This window comes from Neovison vison, chromosome 5, assembly GCF_020171115.1.
Source record: "Neovison vison isolate M4711 chromosome 5, ASM_NN_V1, whole genome shotgun sequence".
Classification (NCBI taxonomy): Eukaryota; Metazoa; Chordata; class Mammalia; order Carnivora; family Mustelidae; genus Neogale; species Neogale vison.
Genome location: NC_058095.1, coordinates 866191 through 886706, shown reverse-complemented (window position 1 = coordinate 886706; position 20516 = coordinate 866191). Strand labels below are relative to the sequence as shown.

General features: G+C 61.0%; 1 protein-coding gene across 7 annotated transcripts in view; it reads right to left on the bottom strand.

Annotated features, from left to right (window-relative positions):
* Window positions 1-15482, bottom strand: part of CCDC57 (coiled-coil domain containing 57) — a 90265-nt gene extending 74783 nt beyond the window's left edge. For 3 of the 7 annotated variants that reach the window (XR_006384488.1, XM_044247174.1, XM_044247175.1), the window contains exons 1-5: window positions 9240-12823; window positions 8788-8989; window positions 8124-8535; window positions 5789-5897; window positions 359-460 (exon numbers count right to left, since the gene is read on the bottom strand). Coding sequence is in view for 6 of the 7 variants with exons in the window: in XM_044247174.1 (XP_044103109.1) it covers window positions 359-460; window positions 5789-5897; window positions 8124-8535; window positions 8788-8989; window positions 9240-9476 (1062 nt within the window). In the remaining variant the exon portion in view is untranslated. Of the gene's footprint in view, window positions 1-358; window positions 461-5788; window positions 5898-8123; window positions 8536-8787; window positions 8990-9239; window positions 12824-15447 lie in introns of those variants that run through there. The other 4 variants (XM_044247171.1, XM_044247173.1, XM_044247170.1 and 1 more) reach the window with 4 other exon arrangements.
* Window positions 15483-20516: the final 5034 nt, after the last annotated feature.

The window sequence follows — 20516 nt, the reverse complement described above, 5'->3', positions numbered from 1 at the left end:
TGTGCGGGCCCTGACCCTGCCGGGCCTCCTCCGCTGCCAGTGGGGGACGAGCAGCACCTCCCCAGAGGCACGTTCCCGGTGCTCACAGAGGACACACCAGTGACAGGCTATCTGGATGGGGTTGGGGGGCACTTTATCCTGGGAGGGGGCCCCCTTCCCCAAGGCCAGGGATACCAGAGCCTGGCACCAGCCCTCCTCTCCCTCAGGAGAAGGGCCATGTAGCAGGCACCACGGTGGGCATAACCCCTGACCCCAGGACAGCAAGAGAGGCCTCTGTGTGAAGCCCGCCTTCCTGGGCCCAGCAGCGGCACCGGGTGTCTGGGGAGGGAGCGGTCATTGACGAAAGGCCGTCCCCCACCTTGAGCTCATGAGTCGAGACCACGGAGCTCAAGCTATCTGCCTGCTGGCGGAACCCGTGCTCCCGCTTCTGCATCTCCGACTTGAATTCCAGCAGCAGCTCCTGAAACAGAAGGGGCTGGCGGTGAGGGGAGGCCATCAGCCCCAGCAGAGAAGCTCCCACAACGAGGACCCAGTGGGCGGGCCTGAAGCCGGCAGGACACTGAGGTCCCTGGAGGCAGAGGTGCCCAGGAGTCACGTCCGCGTAAACCTCCAGGGGCTCCCGCAGCGTCCGAGCGCCACGAGGGATTGCCCCAGGGCTGCCGGCAGTATCTGCCGGGTGTCCACGGAGCCGCCGGGCCTGTCCGCTGGGCACACACAGATGAGGACCTGCTGGGGACCCACGACAGAGGCCCCTGGGCCTGCTTACCCCGCCCCCCGCATGGGAGCTTTCCGGCGGATTCCGGCCGGTTCAAGCTGGGTGTCCAGTCCATGCCACGGCTCCCTGCCCGTCTCCCCGCCATCTCCCCGCCAGGAGCCCCATCCCACTCCTGCCGGGATGCTGACCACGGCTTGGCGAGCAGGCAGTCTCCAGAGTCTCGCCCCCCGCTGAATCTACACACCCAGTACGTCATCGTGACCATGAGAGCACTCAGCGTGCACCCACCCAGGAGCGGGAACCACAGCCCACACCTGACCGCCCCTGGTTTCTCCTGGAGTTTGGGTTGCCCTCCGGCTTCCCCCCACTTCTCTCTTCCTGGTCAACCTGTGCCCTCACATCCCTTCGCACCATCCACCTGGGCAGCGTGACCCTCTCTCCTGGGGTGCGGCCCCTCCAGGGGCGTCGGCCTCCTCACTGCGGCCTGGCTTCTCCCCAGACCACCGCCCAGCCGACCCTCAGGCCCTGCTTCACGCCCCCAGCCCCCCACCCCATGAGCTCCCTGCGCTGCCTGCTCTCTGTGGCTTCTTCCGGGTGGGAGGAGCCTCTGCTGCCCCCCACGCCCCACACAGCCTCACAGGGGTCTGGAAGCTCAGCTCTGGCCTGGCCCGGGCCCACTGGGACTCTGAGGCTGGGGCTCCTCAACCCTGGGTATGCCAGGGAGTCTGCTCGGCTCAGGCCCCCATCTCCACTCCCATCACCTGGTTCCCACTGTTCTCAACTCCTAAGGGAACGGAGGCAGCTGAGGGCTGAGCCCTTGGCCACGGGCCAGTAACTTCCGGGAGAGGCCCGCTAAGCCTGGTCTCTGCAGACTCCCCCCTCCACCCGTGTGTACGGACCCAAGGGCCCCGCGCTCACGCCTCACGGCCATCTGCTGTTCTCCCCTCCCGAGAGTTCCCAGGAGGTCTCGGCAACAACTCCCACGATTGCTCCAGCCTCTGCTGGCCTTTCGCTCTGAAGTCCCCGCCCTGAGAAGCGACCAGGCCTTTTCCTCCACAGCCGACCCCTTCCTGGTTTCCACTGCAGGTTTCCGGAATGTGATTGCTGAACCGAACGCCCCGATTTATCCTCTACGTCTCTTAAATTTCTCCTAGATGTTCTTTCTTATCTACATTCTGAATGTGTTTCTTTAAATATACTTTTAATTGTCCAAATTCTTCCTTGTTTTGTGACCTAGCACCCCGTTCTTGGGTTACGGAGGCAGCACACATCTCTGGAGGCACTAGCCACAGGAAGAGCCCGCGATGCCCCCGAAAGCCTGCAAACCACGGCAGCATGAGGCGAGGCTGGCCCTGTTCCCACCCCAGTGCAGACAGGCTCGAGTTGCCACCCGTGGCGAGAGCAGGGGGTCACGGGATCGCCAGCTCGCCTGCGACGGCTAGACCAGCGGGGACACCGGAGGCCAGCGTGGGCACACCTGCCACCTCGCCCCAGAAATGGACACACAGTCGGGGGGAGCTTCAGGGTCACCGACCCAGGAATCATCATTCTTCCAGGGCCGTTTTCCCTTTAACTCTTGGCTTCTTTCCCATGCAGCCGGCGATTCTCAAATGTCTCTCCTGCCTCCGCTGCATGCTGCTATTCGAGAACCCGGCAAGAAAACGCTCGCTGGAACGTCACCACATTAAATCACCTGCTGTTCATATGATCCCGCTGAGGAAAGGGAAAGGCCGGGCCCAGGACGGAAGACGGCCTAACACACACGCGCAAGGACTTGTTTCTGGAGCCTACCGGCGCGCCTACACATCGGTACGTGAAGACAGATCACGCACCTTGTGAGAAGGGCAGAGAAAGGGAACAGACACTTCCCTCCCAAAAAATATCTTAATGGCCAGTAAGCACATGAAAAGATGCTTACGGGGGTGCCTGGGTGGCTCAGTGGGTTAAGCCTCTGCCTTCGGCTCAGGTCATGGTCTCAGGGTCCTGGGATCGAGTCCCGCTTCGGGCTCTCTGCTCGGCGGGGAGCCTGCTTCCCCCCTCTCTCTGCCTGCCTCTCCGCCTACTTGTGATCTCTGTCTGTCAAATAAGTAAATAAAATCTTTTAAAAATTTAAAAAAAAAAGGGACGCCTGGGTGGCTCAGTTGGTTAAGCAGCTGCCTTCGGCTCAGGTCATGATCCCAGCGTTCTGGGATCGAGTCCCACATCGGGCTCCTTGCTCGGCAGGGAGCCTGCTTCTCCCTCTGCCTCTGCCTGCCTCTCTGTCTGCCTGTGCTCACTCGCTCTCTCTCCCTCTATCCCTGACAAATAAATAAATAAATAAATAAAATCTTTAAAAAAAAATTTTTTTAAAAAATATTTGTTAAATGAATGAAGAAATCAATCACCCCATGTCTCTGTCAGTGGCTTCTAACCCTGCGTTGCTCACCGATACAGAACGCTCCCCTTAACCCCACAGCCTACTCACAGGTACGCGAAGAGCCAAACAGACGACTCTGTTCTCAGCACCTTAAATTTCATTTTTCAAGAGAAAAGTCACTATCACCATCGAATCAAGTCTCCTGACAAGGCAATCATGGACACCAGAGCTTCAGAAACGAGAGAGGAAACCAGCCCAAGGAGAGCAGGAAGTCGGGGAGCGCGCGGGAGCCTCGTTCCGTCTCTGAAAGAGCAAGACGCGGCAGCGGAGCAGGCTCACGCGAGGGCAGGCCGTGCCCCGAGAACCGGGGCGGCTCACGCTGCTCCAGAGCCGCCGCACAAGTGCCACCCACGTTTCTAGCCGCCACTTCGGGGAGACCAGCAGAGCTGCAATTTCTGTCCTTCCAGAGGCAGGGCTGCCACGAAAAGCAAAGCCCCCCATGGCTGTGAGGGGCTCCTTGACAGATACAGGGGCTCAAAGCTGGAACCAGCCCGAGTCACAGCAGAGACTGAGTCTGGACAGCCTGGGAAGCCCCACAGAGGCCTGGCCCAGCCACCCCAATTCCCCGGAGGTCACTGCTGCCTCTGAGGGTCACTGAGACCCTGGCTGCCCTTCTGACCCTTCTGATGTTCCTGCAGGAGTGACCCAGGGGCTGCCTGAGGAAACCTCAGCACTACCCAGCAAGCCATAAGGGTCCGGTGGTCACCCTGCTGCTCAGACCCCACTTAGTGCCTTGCCAGCTGGGGCTGTTCCCAAAAGGCCAAGCTGCCCATAACGGACGAGACTCATTAGTTCTGGAAAATTCTAGAAGTCCTCTGCAGATTTCAAGAGCTGTCAGGGTGCTCTGAGCAGTCGCAGCCTCCCAAGAATGAATGTGGGGCTTCCCGAGGGGAAGGAAAGGGCTCTCTCGGGGGCCTCGGCCTCCTCGCCTGTGGTCAGAGGACAGTTGTGTCCCTGGGGCCTTTCCACCCCGCCTGCACAAGGTCTCTCAGGAGACACGGTTCTGTCTCCGGGGCTGACACGGCACCACGGTGCAGCAGGCCAGGAGGCCGGGCCCCAGTCCACCGGCAGGACAGGTCTGTGCGTAACTGCTGCCCCAGCACCTGGAGCAGAGCCAGCACGGCCAGGCACACCATCCGATCTGCCCCGCGGCACAGTCACCAAGAGACAGGGAACAAGCCCAGGGTTCAGGGCTGCGAGAACAGGCAGAAACAGGACACAGCGCAGGCTGACTTCCGGATGAGTCCTTTCCCCGGTATCATGAACAGGAGTCTAAAACTATGACGAGTGGACCCGGGAAGGGGTTCAGGACGCCCCCAGAAGGTGCCACTCCAGCACACGGGTTGTTCTGAGCTGAAGGCGCTTGAGATCCTGCAGGCTCCAGAGAAACTTCTGTCCCATTCTTAACACAGAACGATCTAAACTGGGCGTGCTTCCCAGAATAAGGGTGGTTAGCGGAGACAAACGTTCTCTGTGTGGTGTGGCAAACATCTTTTTCTCTTCTACACCCGCACGCACGCACACCGTCCATACACGTGTATGCTTCTTAAATATCGTCTATGTCCGGCATGGGGCTCCAACTCATGACCCTAAGACCGGGAGGTCCACGCTCTACCGGCAGAGCCAGCAGGGCACTCCGGGCAGAACAAACATCTCCTGCCCCACGCTGGCTCTCCTCCCTGCCCCGAGGGGCCTGCCTTCCCTCTCCAGTGCCAGCCCCCACCCCTTCCCCGCGGTTCCGACTGACATACAGACCTCACTCTGCCCGAATCTGGGGTTTCCACAGGTGGACTCCCCGAACACGCACCTAGTACGTCGGACGTTCTCCCGCTCGCCTGCCTCACAGCGATCCGACTCTTAGCCCAGCTAGAAGGACCTCGAGGGGATGGCGCTCTTGCTCCCCGACAACGGCGACGCGGGGCCGGGGTGACAGCGGCTCAGAGCCTACACAGTGGCCTCCCGAGTCCGTCTCTGCCGTTCACTGAGGGCACCTTGGGCAGGTCGCTTCATGCCTCTGGGCTCGGCCCCCATCTGGGAAATTTGGATCGACGCTGTGTCTCTGCTGTGAGCGGCATGGGGAGCTCCCCAGAGGCAGTTTCCACAAACACTGCGGCTGCTACAGAGGACGCGAGCTCGGCACGCGCTCGAAGGAGCCACGGGGGCCCTGTCGCCCCGCCCCCACACTCACACGGCTGCCCCACACGTGGACTTGGCCACAATGTGAGCGGTACCCTTCGACCCCACCCCGCACGCCCACGTCCGTCACAGGTGCGGGCCGAGTCTCAGGGTCCGGGGGCCTCTGGTGACAGGTTAGGCACTGCCTACAGCCCGACGCGTCTACACGGACACCTAGGACAGCTCTTTTCTACAGTAAGTAACTCAAATTTTGATTTTCAAAACTTTATCCTGAAATAAATAAGGGAGAAAACATGGACCCCTCGTGAGGAGAGAGAACATTGAGGGAGTTTCTAGAGACAGAGGTTTAGACGCCCACTGTCTCCCACCAGGCCGCCCCAGAATGGACACCTGCTCCAGTAGCTCAACTTTGATCCCAGGGACACGGCACAGTTAACAAGAAGGCTGTCTTCTCCTCAACAACTTGGATGCCAAGTGGTGGGCGGGGCGGGCACCTGAGAGAGGCAACGCCAGAGCCCTACCTGCCGCTGCTGCGCTAGCTTGCCATGGAGCTCCGCGAGCTTTCTCTCCAGCTGCCGGTTCAGGCTTTCGTACTGTTCCCGCTGCTGGTCCATCTCACTGTTCTTGTCCCTGCGCAAGCAGGGGTATGAAGACGAGTCAGAGGCGTCTGCAGGATGCGCCCTCGGGAGGCTTCGGTGGGACCTGCGTGCTACGCCACACAGGTGACTGCCTGCAGAGGAGCCTGAAATGGGGTCCAGAATCTCCCAAGGTAATTCCCAAAGTGCCCAGGACACAAGCCCAAGTCAGGGGTCACACTGAGAACAGGAAGGTCCCCACCCACACGGGAAAAGGCGGTCAGCACATGCTAACAGCAAGGCGATACAGACACAGCTTTCCCAACAAGGGTTTAAAGCAGCCATTATGTAAAACTTTGGTGCACTCTTAAATAAAAATAATGAGAAACTCTCGGCAAAGGAAAACTTACAAAGAATCAAACGGAAATTGAGAACTAGGAAGTACGACAACCAGACACGAGACTCAGCAGGGTGAGCCCAACAGCAGGACAAGCATGTCCACAGGACAGACCCCGGAGTCCATGAACTTGAAGCCAGAACAACAGAAATGGCCCCAGCAAATGACAGAAACAGACTGAAAACCAGGAGCAGGGCCTCAGGGAGCCGCGGGACAGTCACAGAAGCCGAATACTAATGCCGTCAAGCGCCAGCACGGGAGGAAAAAGAGCCACGCTGATGCGTACTTGCGGAAATAACGGTTGGAAAGGTCTCGGATTAGGGAAAAGTAGAAGGGGGGGGGCAAATGACGTGAGAAGACACTTCCTAAGAATGATATAGAGCCTTTGAGGTCTCTCCAACGCAGCCATGAGGAAGAAAACCAGTATCCCCCCGAGGGCAAGCTGGCCCGCATGCCCCAGCACTGCGAGCCCCTGCTTTGGACCCTCCACGGGCATCTCCGCGGGGGCGGGGGGTGAGCTGCAGAGCTGGGGAATGGCCAGGATGCCCACAGCCCTCCTGTGGGGATCATGGAGCCCTGGCCCTTCTCCCGGCGACCCTGACCTTAGTTCAGCTCTGTACCTGTCTTCCCTGCGTCCTGGGAGGGTGGCACGGGGGTGAAGGCCGCCAGCCACACTGCTCCCAGGAGCGACAGGCTGCCCGGCATCGGACCCGCGGCACCTGCACTGGTGCCTTGAACAGCTCAGGCTTCCGGGCTTCCTGAGGACGGCGGCACCTGGAACCTGGGAGCTGGGCCCGCGCGCTCTCACAGGCCACACTGGTGGGGCGGAGGCTCAGAGCCGGCCTGGTCCCACGCCCACCAGGCCACCCCAGTGCACCGGGTCCGCCACAGGAAGGCTCTGGCCACAGAGCGGCACGGGGCCCAGAACAGGCCGGGTAGCCACTTAGAAGGACGTGGCAGGGGCGCCTGGGGGGCTCAGCGGGTTGAGGCCTCTGCCTTACACTTAGGTCATGGTCCCGGCGCCCTGGGATCGAGCCCCACATCGGGCTCTCTGCTCAGTGGGGAGCCTGCTTCTCCCTCTCTCTCTGCCTGCCTCTCGGCCTGCTTGTGACCTCTGTCTGTCAAATAAATGAATAAAATCTTAAAAAAAGAAGAAGAAGAAGACGACGGATGTGGCAGAACAGTGCAGGACGCAGAGAAAAGCCGCCCCTGTGGGTGGCAACTGCCCCAAGCCGATGTAGGTCGCACGCACAGGCCGCGTCTACGTGGGCCACAAAGTGAGCCCTCCGGGGAGAACACGACACACCCGTCAGCAGCTTCTCCCTGCACCGGCCGCCCTCAGGAAACTATGTCGTCCACAGGACCTCCGTCGCCGGCAACAGCTCCCACGGGTGCTTCGAAGTGCACCTTGACAACATGAAACCTCAGGATCCCACTCTAAGTGCAGGACGCCGCCCGCCGCCCCGACGTCCGCGTGCTCACACGCGCTCACACGCACAGACACGCTCACGCACGTGCACACGCACACCGGAGAGACACACGCCGACAGTTGACGTGACATCACAAACACACGCGCGGACATCAGGACAGTTTATATGAAGCCCATGTTCTCTCGTCACCGAGGAGGGCGCGTGTGACACGAGGGGGACCCAACGGGACCCTCGGACCCGAGCCTCAGGGTCTTCGCGGGCCTGCCTCACTGGAGCGCCCTGAGAGTGGGGACGAACAGCTGTTCTGCGTGATTCGAACAGCCGTGGGCTCGGGTATCTTCACGGAAATGCTACGGGTGCGGACTTGGTGCAGAAAAGCCCGGCTGTGGGAGCCCCTCCCCGCCGCCCCCCGCGCCCCTGCGTCCCCACCGTCCCCTGCGCCGCCCCGCCTCACCTGTGCGCACGCTCCAGCTCCCGCCGGTGCTCCTGCAGGGTCCGCCGGTGCTGCCGCAGCAGGTCCTCCCGGCGCCGGGCCTCAAGGGCCAGCGCCTGCCGCAGCCGGGCCGCCTCCACTCGGAGCTCGCTCACCTCCGCCCGCTGCGCCTCCTCCAGCCCCCGGGCCCGGGCGAAGGCTGCGTCGTAGCGCTCCAGCTCACGGTCCCGCTCCTCCAGCACCTGCAGGTTGTGGACGAAGTCCTCCCGCAGGCTCCGCAGCTCCCCCTGCGCCTGGTGCAGCTGGCTGTGCGCCTCCTGCAGGGCCGCCTCCTGCAGCCGGCCGCGCTGGGCCTGCAGCGCTCGCCACTCCTCCTCCTTGCGGGCCAGCAGCTGGCTCAGGGCCTGCTCCGTGGGCGGCAGCATCCGCGCAGCTGCAGCAGGGGCAAGGTGGGCAGCAGGCCTGCAGTTAGGGGCTCTGACTGTCCTTCTGCAACACCTGCCCCAGGTCCCCGTCCTCAGCGTCACTGTCACCAAGTGGGGGCACGGTCTGGGCCAGCCGGCAGCTGTCTGGCCACGCGTTCTGAGAGACGCAGGGGGGCCCCCAGGACGAGACCTTAAGGGCTCTGTTTAGCCTGTCCTCACCCAGCAGTGCAGGAAGGAAAGACAGGAAACCGTGGGCTCACCGACAAGGGCTGGGTCCTTCAGAACAGGCTCCCGAAGGGATGAGAAAACGCGGCCGTGAAGGATGTGAGCGAGCGCCGGAGGCCGCCAGCCTCCGAGACCTGCCGGCCCCGCGCGGCCCCCGCCCCGGTCTCCAGGAGATTCAGCAGTCACGAGCCGCTTCCTTGCCTCTTGATCTCCAGTCCTCCGCGGACTGACACTTTCCTAAAACAGCAAAAATAACGTAGTAAAGGAAAATAAAAGTAGAAAACAAACACATACAGTACGCAAGCTCAATTTCTAGATTATTTGACTCAACAGCATAAAACTACTTTGTCAAACTGCTAACAAGTGTCTGAACGCCTCTTTCTCCTGCGTGTCTGCACAGGATGGGCCGCGGGAGTGGGCATGGGGGGCAGCTAGCAAGGGCGGCCAGGCGCGCCAGAGACCACGTGGCCTGGGCACGTCCCCTCACCTGGCAGACAAGGGATGGCTTCTGACACATAAAACCATGTGGTGCTCCGGGCCCTGACCACGCAAACAGGCCCAAGGCCACATGGCAAGCGCAGACGGCAGGCAGGCTGGGCCCAAGGGCCACGGTCATGCTGGAGAAAGACGCTCCAGGGGCAGCCACAGCGCTTCTCTGAGAGCACCTTCCCAGAAGGACTGGGGGCACATGAGTCGGGTGTCCGGCAGGCACATTGGATATCATTGTCACCCCAAAGAATCTGAAATGTCTGATTCACGTGAAATGGGTCTTTTGTAAGAAGAAGACATCCCAGATCACCAGGTGGCTCCATCACTGAGCGGCCGACTGTTGCTTTCAGCAGCGATCATGATCTCAGGGGCGTGGGATCAGGCTCCACAGTCAGCCAGGGGTCGGCTTCCCTCTCCCTCTGCCCCCACCACGTGCTCAAGCTCTCGATCTCTCCCAAATACATGAATCTGGAGGAGGAGGAGGAGGAGGAGAGAAAAAGAAGGAAAATCCCCACCACCTCACACCATCCTGACTCACTTCTCCGTTCGTGGCTGGGACCGGGGAGACCAGTGGGCGGGACTCGAGAGCCCTGCAGGGACACTCTGAAACGGGGTCACAGAAGTGCAGCGCAGCCACTCCTGAGGGGACCCCACAGCAGCCACCTTGTCAGCACACAGCAAATACAGACAGGAACTCAGAAACCGGAGCAAGGGACGCTCAGGGCTCCTGCTTCGGCGTTCTTCACGCTAACTCGAGAACGCTCCAGGAAGCGGCCACGCTCTGAACCGGCCGTACGACGTCCTGAGGGACGTGAAGTGTCGTTTCACTCCTGAAGTTACTGATAAAAACCACCAACAAAAGATCACCCGTATACTGAAATCCATGACTGTCACACTTTGGTGATCAGGTCAGAAACCGAAACCAACAGTGTACCCACAGGGGTAGTCCCGTAATCCAGAGAGCCGACCACATGATACCACTCTGTACGGCGTCTGGACATGGCTCCGGCCATTCTCAAGGTAAAGTTCAACCTGTTTGGGACAGTATTGGGGGAGTCCCGGGACAGCCCCCTCCTAGGGAACGAGCGGCTTGGACGGGGCAGCACCACCGGTACCGCCCTGCCAAGGCGCACACCCCTTCCCTCGTCCCAGGGCGGCCTGTGCCCTGCTACCCGCTGATCTCACCAAAGGATGATCCTAAAAGCCCCGAGGCGGACAATAATCGGCTTTAAACGTCACAGAGTCAGATGGACCCAATGGGTCGGCCAGCAGATGTCCCCAGCAAGCGTCCAGTTTTCAGGAGGGATGGCGTGAAGCTTCTGGGGAAACTACAGACATCCCACTGAGGGAGAGACACACCGTTACCCTGGCTTTGCGCAGGGCTTTGCATTCCCGATGTTCTAGGGGACCGGGGGTTCAGCAGGGGACAGAGCAGGTCATGCGAGGCCACACCATCACTCTGACTTCCGTGTGTGTGAAACACAGAGCTTTCTAACCCTTATTTCAGACCTAGCCCCTGGAAATCCCCGGGGTCAGGAAGATGGAAAGAACGCCTCATGAAAGCCACAGTCTCCCCCGCACGAAAAGACCTGCAGGCCCCATTCGGATGTAGGCAGCAGCGGCCCCGTCTGGAAGATGACCTCAGGCAGCAACACACAGAGAAGCACCCCAGGGGCCGCCAGGAGTGTGGAGCGGCTTGGGGCTCGCTCACCTGAGCCTCACCAGCGGCCTGCAGCGGGTGCCCGACGAGAGGGGCGGCCTTGTCGGAGGCAAGGTGGGGGCAACGCCTGGGGCTTGGCGCGCCTCGCACAGAGCACAGGGCGCGGGAGGCTCAGAAGCGGGCACTTCCCGTCCGTGGGAGACGCCGATGAGTCCTCGCAAATTCGGGGGAGCCAGAGGCACTGGGGGAGCCCACGCCAGGTGTTCTGGCAGCTGGCGCACGGTTAGGAAGACAGAGCTCGAGACAAAGGTGACTCCCAGGAAACCACAAAGAACCACATGGGAGGTGCAGAGCTTCCCAAGCATGGGGCTCTGCAGGGGCGTGCCGTGTCCCGGGGCTGTCCCCAGCCCTCCTTTGCGGTCTAGACGCTGGACGAACAGGGAAGGAGTAGGACAGGGTGCTTCTGTCCCATGGGCTAATCTTACCACTCACCCAGGGGACCAGACCCTCAGAGTAAAACCCATCAGAGATGAGCCCCCGAGTTACCCGGTCGGCAGATGTGACACTAGAACTAATTGCACACTGTGGGGCTGAAGCAATTTGTTGCAATTTGTTTTACAATTTGGATTTGGAGCAATTTGTTTTACAATAAACACCTGATGAGGACTTAACTGGGAAAGCGTTGCTCGAGTGACCGCGGCACAAGCACTTACAGACGCTACAGCTCACACAAGGGCACGTCTGCGCGGGGGGAAAGCTGGTCACTAGCCGCTTACGAACACGACGACGGGGCACGCCGGCGGAGCCAAGAGCCGTGCAAAGCAGGGGTTCCTGTTCACCTCCTTCCTGAGGCCTGCGGCCCTGGCTGCATTAGGCCCTGGACTCGGCCACTAGTAAGATGAGCCCCGCCACTCCTAACGCAGAAGAACCCAAAGGGACCTCATTAAGGAGTGTTCCCTCGTCGCTCTATAAACACAGGTAGTGAGTTTAATTTACGAGACGTTTTTGTGGGACGTGAAGGAAAGTGCAGAGGTGGCTCATCTCTGGTTCTGCACTCAAGCTGGGACGCAGCGTGGGCCGTCTGAGCTAAACTCCGTACGTGGCCTCTTCTGGCACATCCAGGGCCTGAAAATCATGGGCCTGTGACCACAAGCCTTTCTTCCCGTGCTTCACGGACTACCAAGTAGTCCCATGACCATCTGCAAAATCGGAAATAAGAGCCAGGGGCCAAGATGGATCTGAATTCCAGCAGCGGCACTTGCTGGGGTCGGGGGCACCACTAGAGTGGGGGGCGTGAAGTGCTCTGTTGTTGGCACGTACACCTGCCAAATCCCTTTGCCAACAGTAACAGAAAACAAATAAAAACTGAGTAAATGAGAAATCAAGTGGAAGGGAAGTTGAATCAGCTTACAGTTAAAAGCCGTTGACGAATTTAAGCACCCTCCACACCCAGCGTGGTGCTCAAACCGTGACCCCGGGATCAGGAGCCGTGCTCCCCACGCTGAGCCGGCCGGCCTGCCCCGGGAGCCGCTGGCTTTCAGAACAACACGGTTCACAAACCGAAACTCCGAATCCGTAAGGGCTCACAATGAGAGATGGACAGAAAAAAGCGAACCTAACTTCATGACAAACGATTAACATACATGAATAAACCCGCGCACATGCACCAAAATAACTTGGTAAAAACATATTTGGACTCTATCTCCTAAGGAGAAAAACAAAACAACTGCATGCAAATACTACATCCTAGCTAACGTGTTTTTCACAGAAATACGGATTGGCGATTCAGAAGTTCCCCCGTGTGTAGTCCAGGATTGAGCACGTAAGTAAACATAGTGACGACAGGAACCAGATTTAAAGAGGAAAAAGAATGTGGGGGCACCTGGGTGGCTCAGTGGGTTAAAGCCTCTGCCTTCGGCTCAGGTCATTATCTCAGGGTCCTGGGATCGAACCCCGAATCGGGCTCTCTGCTCCATGGGGAGCCTGCTTCCTCCTCTCTCTCTGCCTGCCTCTCTGCCTACTTGTGATCTCTCTCTGTCAAATAAATAAATAAAATGTTTAAAAAAAAAAAAAAAGAATGTGGAACGAACCTTGGGGTAGCTGACTGGAGATATCAATATAAACTCACAACTTTTATTTATTTATTTATTTTAAAGTCGTGTAGTGCCTCAAGGCCTTTTTTTTTTTTTTTTAGATTTTATTTGACAGAGAGAGACACAGCGAGAGACAGAACACAGGCAGGGGGAGTGGGAGAGGGAGAGGCAGGCTCCCTGTGGAACAGAGAGCCTGATGCGGGGCTCAATCCCAGGACCCGGGATCATGACCCGAGCCGAAGGCAGATGCTTAACAACGGAGCCCCCCAGGTGCCCCCAAACTCACAGCTTTAATATATACACAGATGTACACATACAGAAACAGATGCGGATGGGTCTGATGTCCTGGCTTTACCCACCGGGAAGGCCACAAAGCAAGGACACCGCAGTCAGCACACCCACAGCCCGATGCTGGTATCCGAATGTGCTCTTCAAAACGAGGAGGAGTCCGAGCTCCAGAGAAGTAGCCGATTCAGGCCAGGACAAGGGAAGCTGGAGATGGGCCTGAACATGTGGCGGTGCTGAGAAATGTTGGGGGACATGCTGAAAGGACACAGAAGCCCACTGGACGGGGCTCCCCAAGCCCACATCTGGAGAATCAGCAACACAATACAGCAATGGATTATAACAAATGGAATAAAAACGAAATAAAAACATCTATATAACACGAAGAGACAAATGGGGAGAAGGGAAGGTTTCTGGGGCACCCAGCTGGCTCAGTGGGCAGAGCAGGTGGCTCCTGGTCTCTGGGTGCTGAAGCCCCATGCTGGGAGCAGAGCCTGCTTAAAGACTGTGGGGCAGGGTGCCTGGGTGGCTCAGTGGGTTAAGCCGCTGCCTTCGGCTCGGGTTATGATCTCAGGATCCTGGGATCGAGCCCCACATCGGGCTCTCTGCTCAGCAGGGAGCCTGCTTCTTCCTCTCTCTCTCTGCCTGCCTCTCTGCCTGCTTGTCATCTCTCTCTGTCAAATAAATAAATAAAATCTTTAAAAAAAAAAAAAAAAGACTGTGGGGCAGAAGTTTCCTTCTTACAGCAGGATTCCAACCAATGTGTACAAAAAATAATGGAAATAGAAAGTCTTTATTTGGTAAACAGGACTAATAACTGTCTCAGGAAATACCTGTGATAGAAAGTGCGGTTACATGACCTCCCTGCAAGGTGAACTACTCGTCAACAGAAAAATGGTAAGGATTTTGTAACCGAGACACACCTAAACTACTTACCCAAGTGCCCCCGGTCATGGGACAAGCTGGCATCACGTGCCTCTGGAGAACAGTGGGATGTCACTGTTGGAAGTTTTCTTATAAAAACTGCCTAACTTGGGGTGCCTGGGTGGCTCAGTGGGTTAAGCCTCTGCCTTCGGCTCAGGTCATGCATGATCCCAGGGTCCTGGGTTCGAGCCCCGCATCGGGCTCTCTGCTCCACGGGGACCCTGCTCCCCCCTTTCTCTGCCTGTGTCTCTGCCTACTTGTGATTATTCTCTCTGCCAAATAAATAAAATAAAATCTTTTAAAAAAAACCCCAAAATTAAAAAAAACTAGATTTCTTTAAAAAAAAAAAAAAAGCCTAACTTGGAGGGGTGTCTGGCTGGCTCAGTGCAGGTGTGGGTTCCAGCCCCAACTGGGGGTAGAGTCGACTTAAAAACCTTTTAAGAAATGCATAACCTGAAACGAATCGTGAGGGGCATCGTACAAAACAACGAATTCCCACGAAGTCCAAGGAGCACCGCGGAACAGGCCCAGACTCGAGAAGAGTGGGCAGCCACGCAGGTCCCGCACTGGACGCGCGGGGACCGGGGCGGACACGAGACCCGGCTCGGTGGAGGCGCTCAGGTCCTCGGTTTGCTAACGGCGGGTGGGAGGAGAAGGCGTGAGCGGCGGAAGCCCCCATCCCCGCTCCGGCTCTGCCCCACCCCCGCGCACGCGTCTCCGACAAGACAGAGCGCACAGCACATCCCTGGACCGGACCACGGGGCTGGAATCGCTCCTCGCGGACGGCGGGGCTGGGGCTGCCCCCCTGCTACCAGGGCCGCGGGAGCCCGCACCGGGGGACACCTGCGGGGGGGCGGGGGGGAGAGGCAGGGGTGGCCCGCACGGGGAGAGGGGGGAGGGGTGACCCGCAAGGGGAGAGGGGGGAGGGGTGGCCCGCACGGGGAGAGGGGGGAGGGGTGGCCCGCACGGGGAGAGGGGGGAGGGGTGGCCCGCACGGGGAGAGGGGGGAGGGGTGGCCCGCACAGGCGGGGAGAAGGTGGGGGGAGACACCCGCACCGGGGGAGGCGCCCCCACCGGGAGGCCGGACCCATCCGGCCCGAAGCACGGCGCCGCCAGCCCGGGTCCGCCGGGACCCCCGAGAGGAGAGAAGAAGCCAGTTAAGGGGCCCGAGACGCGGCAGTGAGGACACCCCCGCTCCACGCCACCCTCGGCGCCGCCCCCCGCGCCCCGCGCTCGCCGCTCACCGCGCACGCCTGCCGGGAGCAGCCTCCGGGCCCGCCGCGTTGCCATAGTGACCGGAGTCCGGCCGCCGCGGTCCGGGCGCGCTCGGGGCCGCGCTCCGCTGCCACCGGCCGGAAACGCGAGCTCCGGCGCAGGGTTCCGGCCTCTTCTCACCCGCCCCGCGCGCAGGCGCCGAAGGGCGAACCGAGGGACCCCGCGCCCGGCCGCGCCGGGGGAGGAGGACCCGCGGAGCCCGCGGCGGGCCAGAGCGGAGACGGCCGAGGCTCCCCAGCGCCCTTCCCCGAGCGCAGCCGGCGCGCGGCCGTCGTTGCTGCCCCGACGGGCCGGGGCTGGGGTCCGCTGGAGGAGGGCGAGCCCCCACGCCCCCAGCATCCCGCCCGGGGCCGGGACGCGCAGCCTCGCGGTGGGGGCGGGGCTGGAGCAGAAAAGCGGGGGCCGCGCCTGCACCCGCACCTTCTGTCCGCCGTCGAGGCCGCGCACTGGCCGCGCCCGCCCGGTCCCCACGCCCGCCCGGTCCCGCGCCCGCCCTGCCGCGGCGGGCTGGAAAGGTTCTGCCCTCGGAGGCAGCTCCCGGGCGGAGGCCGGGGTCAGTAAGGATCGAGCGGATGAACAATTCAAGCCTCATGAAAAGTGGAGGATTTGACATCCCGCACAGAAACCAAGTGACCGTAGCGGGGCCGGCCTGGAGGCGCTGGAGACGGTCGCCAGTGACCTTTCACCTGCACCCCGCGGCCCGGGGCCCCTTGCTGCCTCCAGACCAGGCTGACCCGCAGGCCCAGGGCTGGGGCTCAAACCCTAGCCCAGTCCTGTCTTCCGTCTTCGCAGGACTGTCTGCCTCTCCACGCAGCCGGGGAACACACTCCCTTCCCTGCTGTTGGAGGGTCAGAAACCACGCTGAACCGCTCAGGTCCTGGCTCAGCACCTGAAGGGGCCCCAGGTGTGTCTGGGAGGACAAAGGGGTCTAAGGGACCTGCCAGTTTCAAGGACAACAAGAGCAAACCACGAGCTCCATTCTTACCATCCTAGGCCCCCAACCCTCATCCTAGTGAGCCCAACAGTAAGCCCTCCCCAGCCCTGAACACATGATAACCCCAAGGCACAGCATGGCCTTCCTTCTCGTGGGTAGGGCCACCTCCTACCGCCCTTTCGTGGGACACACTTCCCTGCCCCTTCAGGACCCCAGCGACCCCAGACATTCTGAGCCTCTCACCAGAATCCCAGGTAAGGCTTCTGGGGCCCCAGGTCCTGAAAGGGGCTGTACTCGCCTCCCCCTGCATGTGACACAGACCGCAGGATGGTGGAGGCTGGAGTGGGCCCATCCACGAGACTCCTCCCACGTGGCCAGTCCCCACTCCCACCCCACCCCCAGGTCTGCGAGGCAGCCCCCCCAGGCTCCTTATCCACGCCCCATGCCCAGGAGCCCAGTACACGCCTATCGGGAGATGAAGGGACATCCTGGCCACCAGAGTCAGGCCTGCAGAGCTCTTCTGAAGTCTCCAGCTGGTCTGCTGGTGCCCCTCTCGGCAGTGCCCACCCCTGCCTCAGGCCCCTGATTGCTTCATCCCTTAATTATCTAACCAGCATTTACTAATCACCTAGTCAGAGCCCACCCACCCTCCCCTGTCCTCCAAGGGCTCCAGCCTCCTCGGCCCACCAAGGATAACATTGGCACATGGCGACCTCTGCAGAGGTCTGCAGCGACAAGGTGACCCCCGGTGAGGCCAGCATCGGCACACACGGTGACCCCTGCTTTCGCTGGGCCCCTAGCACCGAAGCCCAGACTGCGTCTCAACACTGGGAGGCAGGCTGACTCCACGCTTGGGTGTCGTAAGCATGGAAGCGCTGTGGCTCAAAGGGTTGGGTTTGGGCTGTGGCTCCAGGATCCTGGGGTACACCCTGACTTGGTGGCCAGAGTGGCCCCTGGGTGGACAGCCTGGTCTGGAACTATACTCCCTCCCAGGACAGTGTCCCAGGGAGGTGCAGGGAGCACCAGGGGGTGTCCAAGGAGTCCTCATCCTGACGGTCCAGGACTCCTGGTCCTTCCGCCTATGCTGGCCCCGGAGCTGACCTCCTTGTGGGATGTCCCTTGCCTGCCTCCGTACAGCAGTCGGGGGTGGGACTGGTGCAGGCACAAACCCGCACAGCATTGAGCAAGTCACTTCCTTCTGGGATTAGGAAATGCCCTGCCCTGTACCCCTCACCATGTTGGGTCCACAGCAACTTCCCTATTTGCATGCAGGGCCTGGGGGCAGGGAGCCCTGGGCTGCCACTGGCTGCGGGAACCTCTTCTTGGAAGGATGCCTCCAGATGGGGTTGGCGACACCCCGATGGGGGGGTTGGTGGGAGATGCCCCCAGTGTGTCCAGGTGCTGGACAGCCAGCAACATGGTCCCTGCCCCCCCAAGACCAAGGGGTGCCCTGTGAACCTGAACCAGGCAACAGGCTTTGGCGGGGGAGGGGTCCTCAGGGCCCCAAACCAGGAAGGGACTCCAGGGGGCAGCACAGTGCTCCCAGAGGGACAAAGGGACCAGAGGGCCCTATGTAGTTGTTTCCCAGAGGTCAAAGCCCAGGGGCAGACACAGCTGTGAGATGTCCCCCCACGGCTCATGTGAAAGGGCCATACTGCCCAACAGGTGGGCCCCAAGAGGGGCGTGCCCCGCCAGGCCAGCCCCAGGGCTGTCTTGACCAGGCGGTTGGTGTCCACCTTCCTTTGCTGTCCTGATTACTGCACAGACAGCAGCCTGTGGGGTGACGCCTGGGGTTGGGGGACCCCAGGGGACTGGCAGGTTCATATTGTTAATCCTGGAGACCGTAAGGTTCACATCTCTGGGCTTGGAGATGATGGAAGCCAAGAGGCTTGTGTGGGCCACAGACAGCTGGGACAGGACCCGGCCCCTCCACGCCCCAGGGGAGCCCACCTGAGGGCTGGCACCCCCGCGTGTGGCATGAGACCGTGTGCAGTGCCTGCTGTCAGAGTCCCGGCCGCCTCCCACTCCCCGCCCAGCCCCCCACCACTTGCTGACTCACCAAGGAGGGGGACTGCGGTCAGAGCAGGAAGGTGGGGCAAGGCCTTCCCCTCCCTGCAGGCTGGAGGAGCGCTCATGCTTGGCACAAAGCCCAGCCTCACTGGCCCAGCCCCAGGCCAAGGCCTGGCTGCCGCCCTCCTGCCCTCCACTCTGGCCTGCGGAAGACTGGGACACCTGTCCTACACCTGGTATCACTCTTCACGGTACCTCCACGTCCTCCGTCCCCTGGGCCCGGAATGCTCCACACTGAGATTAGGGGGACTCGCAGGGGCTGTGACGTCAGGTCAGCCGAGCTTGATCCTGGGCAGCAGGATCAAGGAACAAGGTGCTGCACTCAGCAGGGACACGGAGCCCAGCTGAGTGTAGGGTCCAGTACGCGGTGTCGCGGCTCCATCAGCCAGGCCATCAGGCAGCCCTCCTGGCAGATGAGACGTGAGTGGTGGCTGAGGCAGAGAGGGCGGAGGCCCAGCCAGGACGCCGGACCACAGGGGTGGGTGGTTCCCTTCGGCCACTGAGTGGGCAGAGACTGGACCAGGGAGGGACAGGGCTGGTGGCTCCACTGGCTTGTGGGGGCGCTATCTCCCAAGTGTCCCTCCCTCACCTGCATTCACGGAGCACCCGCCCTGTTCCAGGCACTGTTCCAGGCACTGGGGTAGGTGGAGGCTCTACCCGCCTTGGCGGGCCGTGGCCCGGGCAATAGAAGCCCAGCATTTGCCTGGGTCGGGCTGTCGGCACAAAGGAGAGAGAGGGACCCAGAGGGAAGCCTGACGTGCGGAGGGCATCAGCGGGGTCAAGTGGGGTCACAGATGGAGTTCGGCCGGAGCCAAGAGGCGTGGGGTCCCGGGGAGCCTGAGCTCCAGGGCGTCTCGGGGTTGCAAGCATGAGGAGGGTCTTGTGGGCCCTGAGAGTGAACAAGGACGCACCCTAGCTGGCATGGAAGAGCAGAGGTCGGGAGGCAGGGGGGACCCTCAGAGCTGCAGGGGGAGAGCCAGGCAGAGGAACCCTGCGGGCTGAGGCCTGAGAAGTGGCCACCGCATTTGGGGGTCAGGGCTGGGGGGCCTGACAGGGAGCAGGGGGCAGCGTGCCTTTCCCAGGGTCCCCCTGCCGGTGCGAGACTCTGTGTGCAGTCAGGCTCGGCAGGTACAGGTGTAGGCATGGCTTGGCCACCCTCGGGCCAAGCACAGGCCATGGGAGCAGCCCACTGCCAGCAGAGGTCCTGGAGCCCCCCGTTTCTGCTGGGACTCCTCGTCACTCAGGCAGCTAGGATGTGCAGCGCCAGGCCGGGGTAGGGGATGGGCGGCCCCTGCCCGCCACAGGTGGTGTCTGATGACCCTCCTGGATGTCCCACCGCTCCTTAGCAACAGCTCCCTCAGCCAGGGTGGTGGTGGGCAGAGGGGGCAAACAATTGCAGGCAAGGGAGGAGGGTCACGTTCCACAGCCACTGCCTCTGGGTCTGGGGCACAGGGAGGAAGGCCAAGACCTCAGGCAGCGGAGGAGCTGTCAGCTGGTACCTGAACTGCGGGGCCTGCAGGAGCAGGGACCACAGGGACCAAGGCAGGGGGACCTGGAGGGCCCAGGTCCAGGAGGACCCTGTGGGAGGAGAGAGGCCAGCAAGCACCAGTCCCAACCCTAATTTGTGCCCCTCCCAAACCAGTCCCTCTCCCCAGGGCCCCACAGCTTGGGAAGGATGGAGTCCCACAGCGCCTGCGGCATCCATGGGGTGGAGGGCAGGAGTAGTGGAGCCAGGGGAGGAAAAGCATATGTGGGGCCAGACCAGGGCCTGGGGGGCAGCAGGTGGGGCAGGGGAGCCTGAATGCTTGGGTCTGCTCCCTGTCCAGCCTCCAGGCCAAAAGGCTGAGCTTCGGGGATGGGGCGGTGGGGGGAGGCTGGGGCAAGAGGGAGGAACTTTTGTGCCTCCAAGAGCAGTCAGGGGGCTTCACCGCACCCACTTCCCAGACAGGAGACCGGTCTGGAGAGGTCCCGGGGTTGAAATCAGCCAGGCTGCTCAGGCTCTGCTTTCTGCTGCTTCCTTTTCCCCAACGAGAG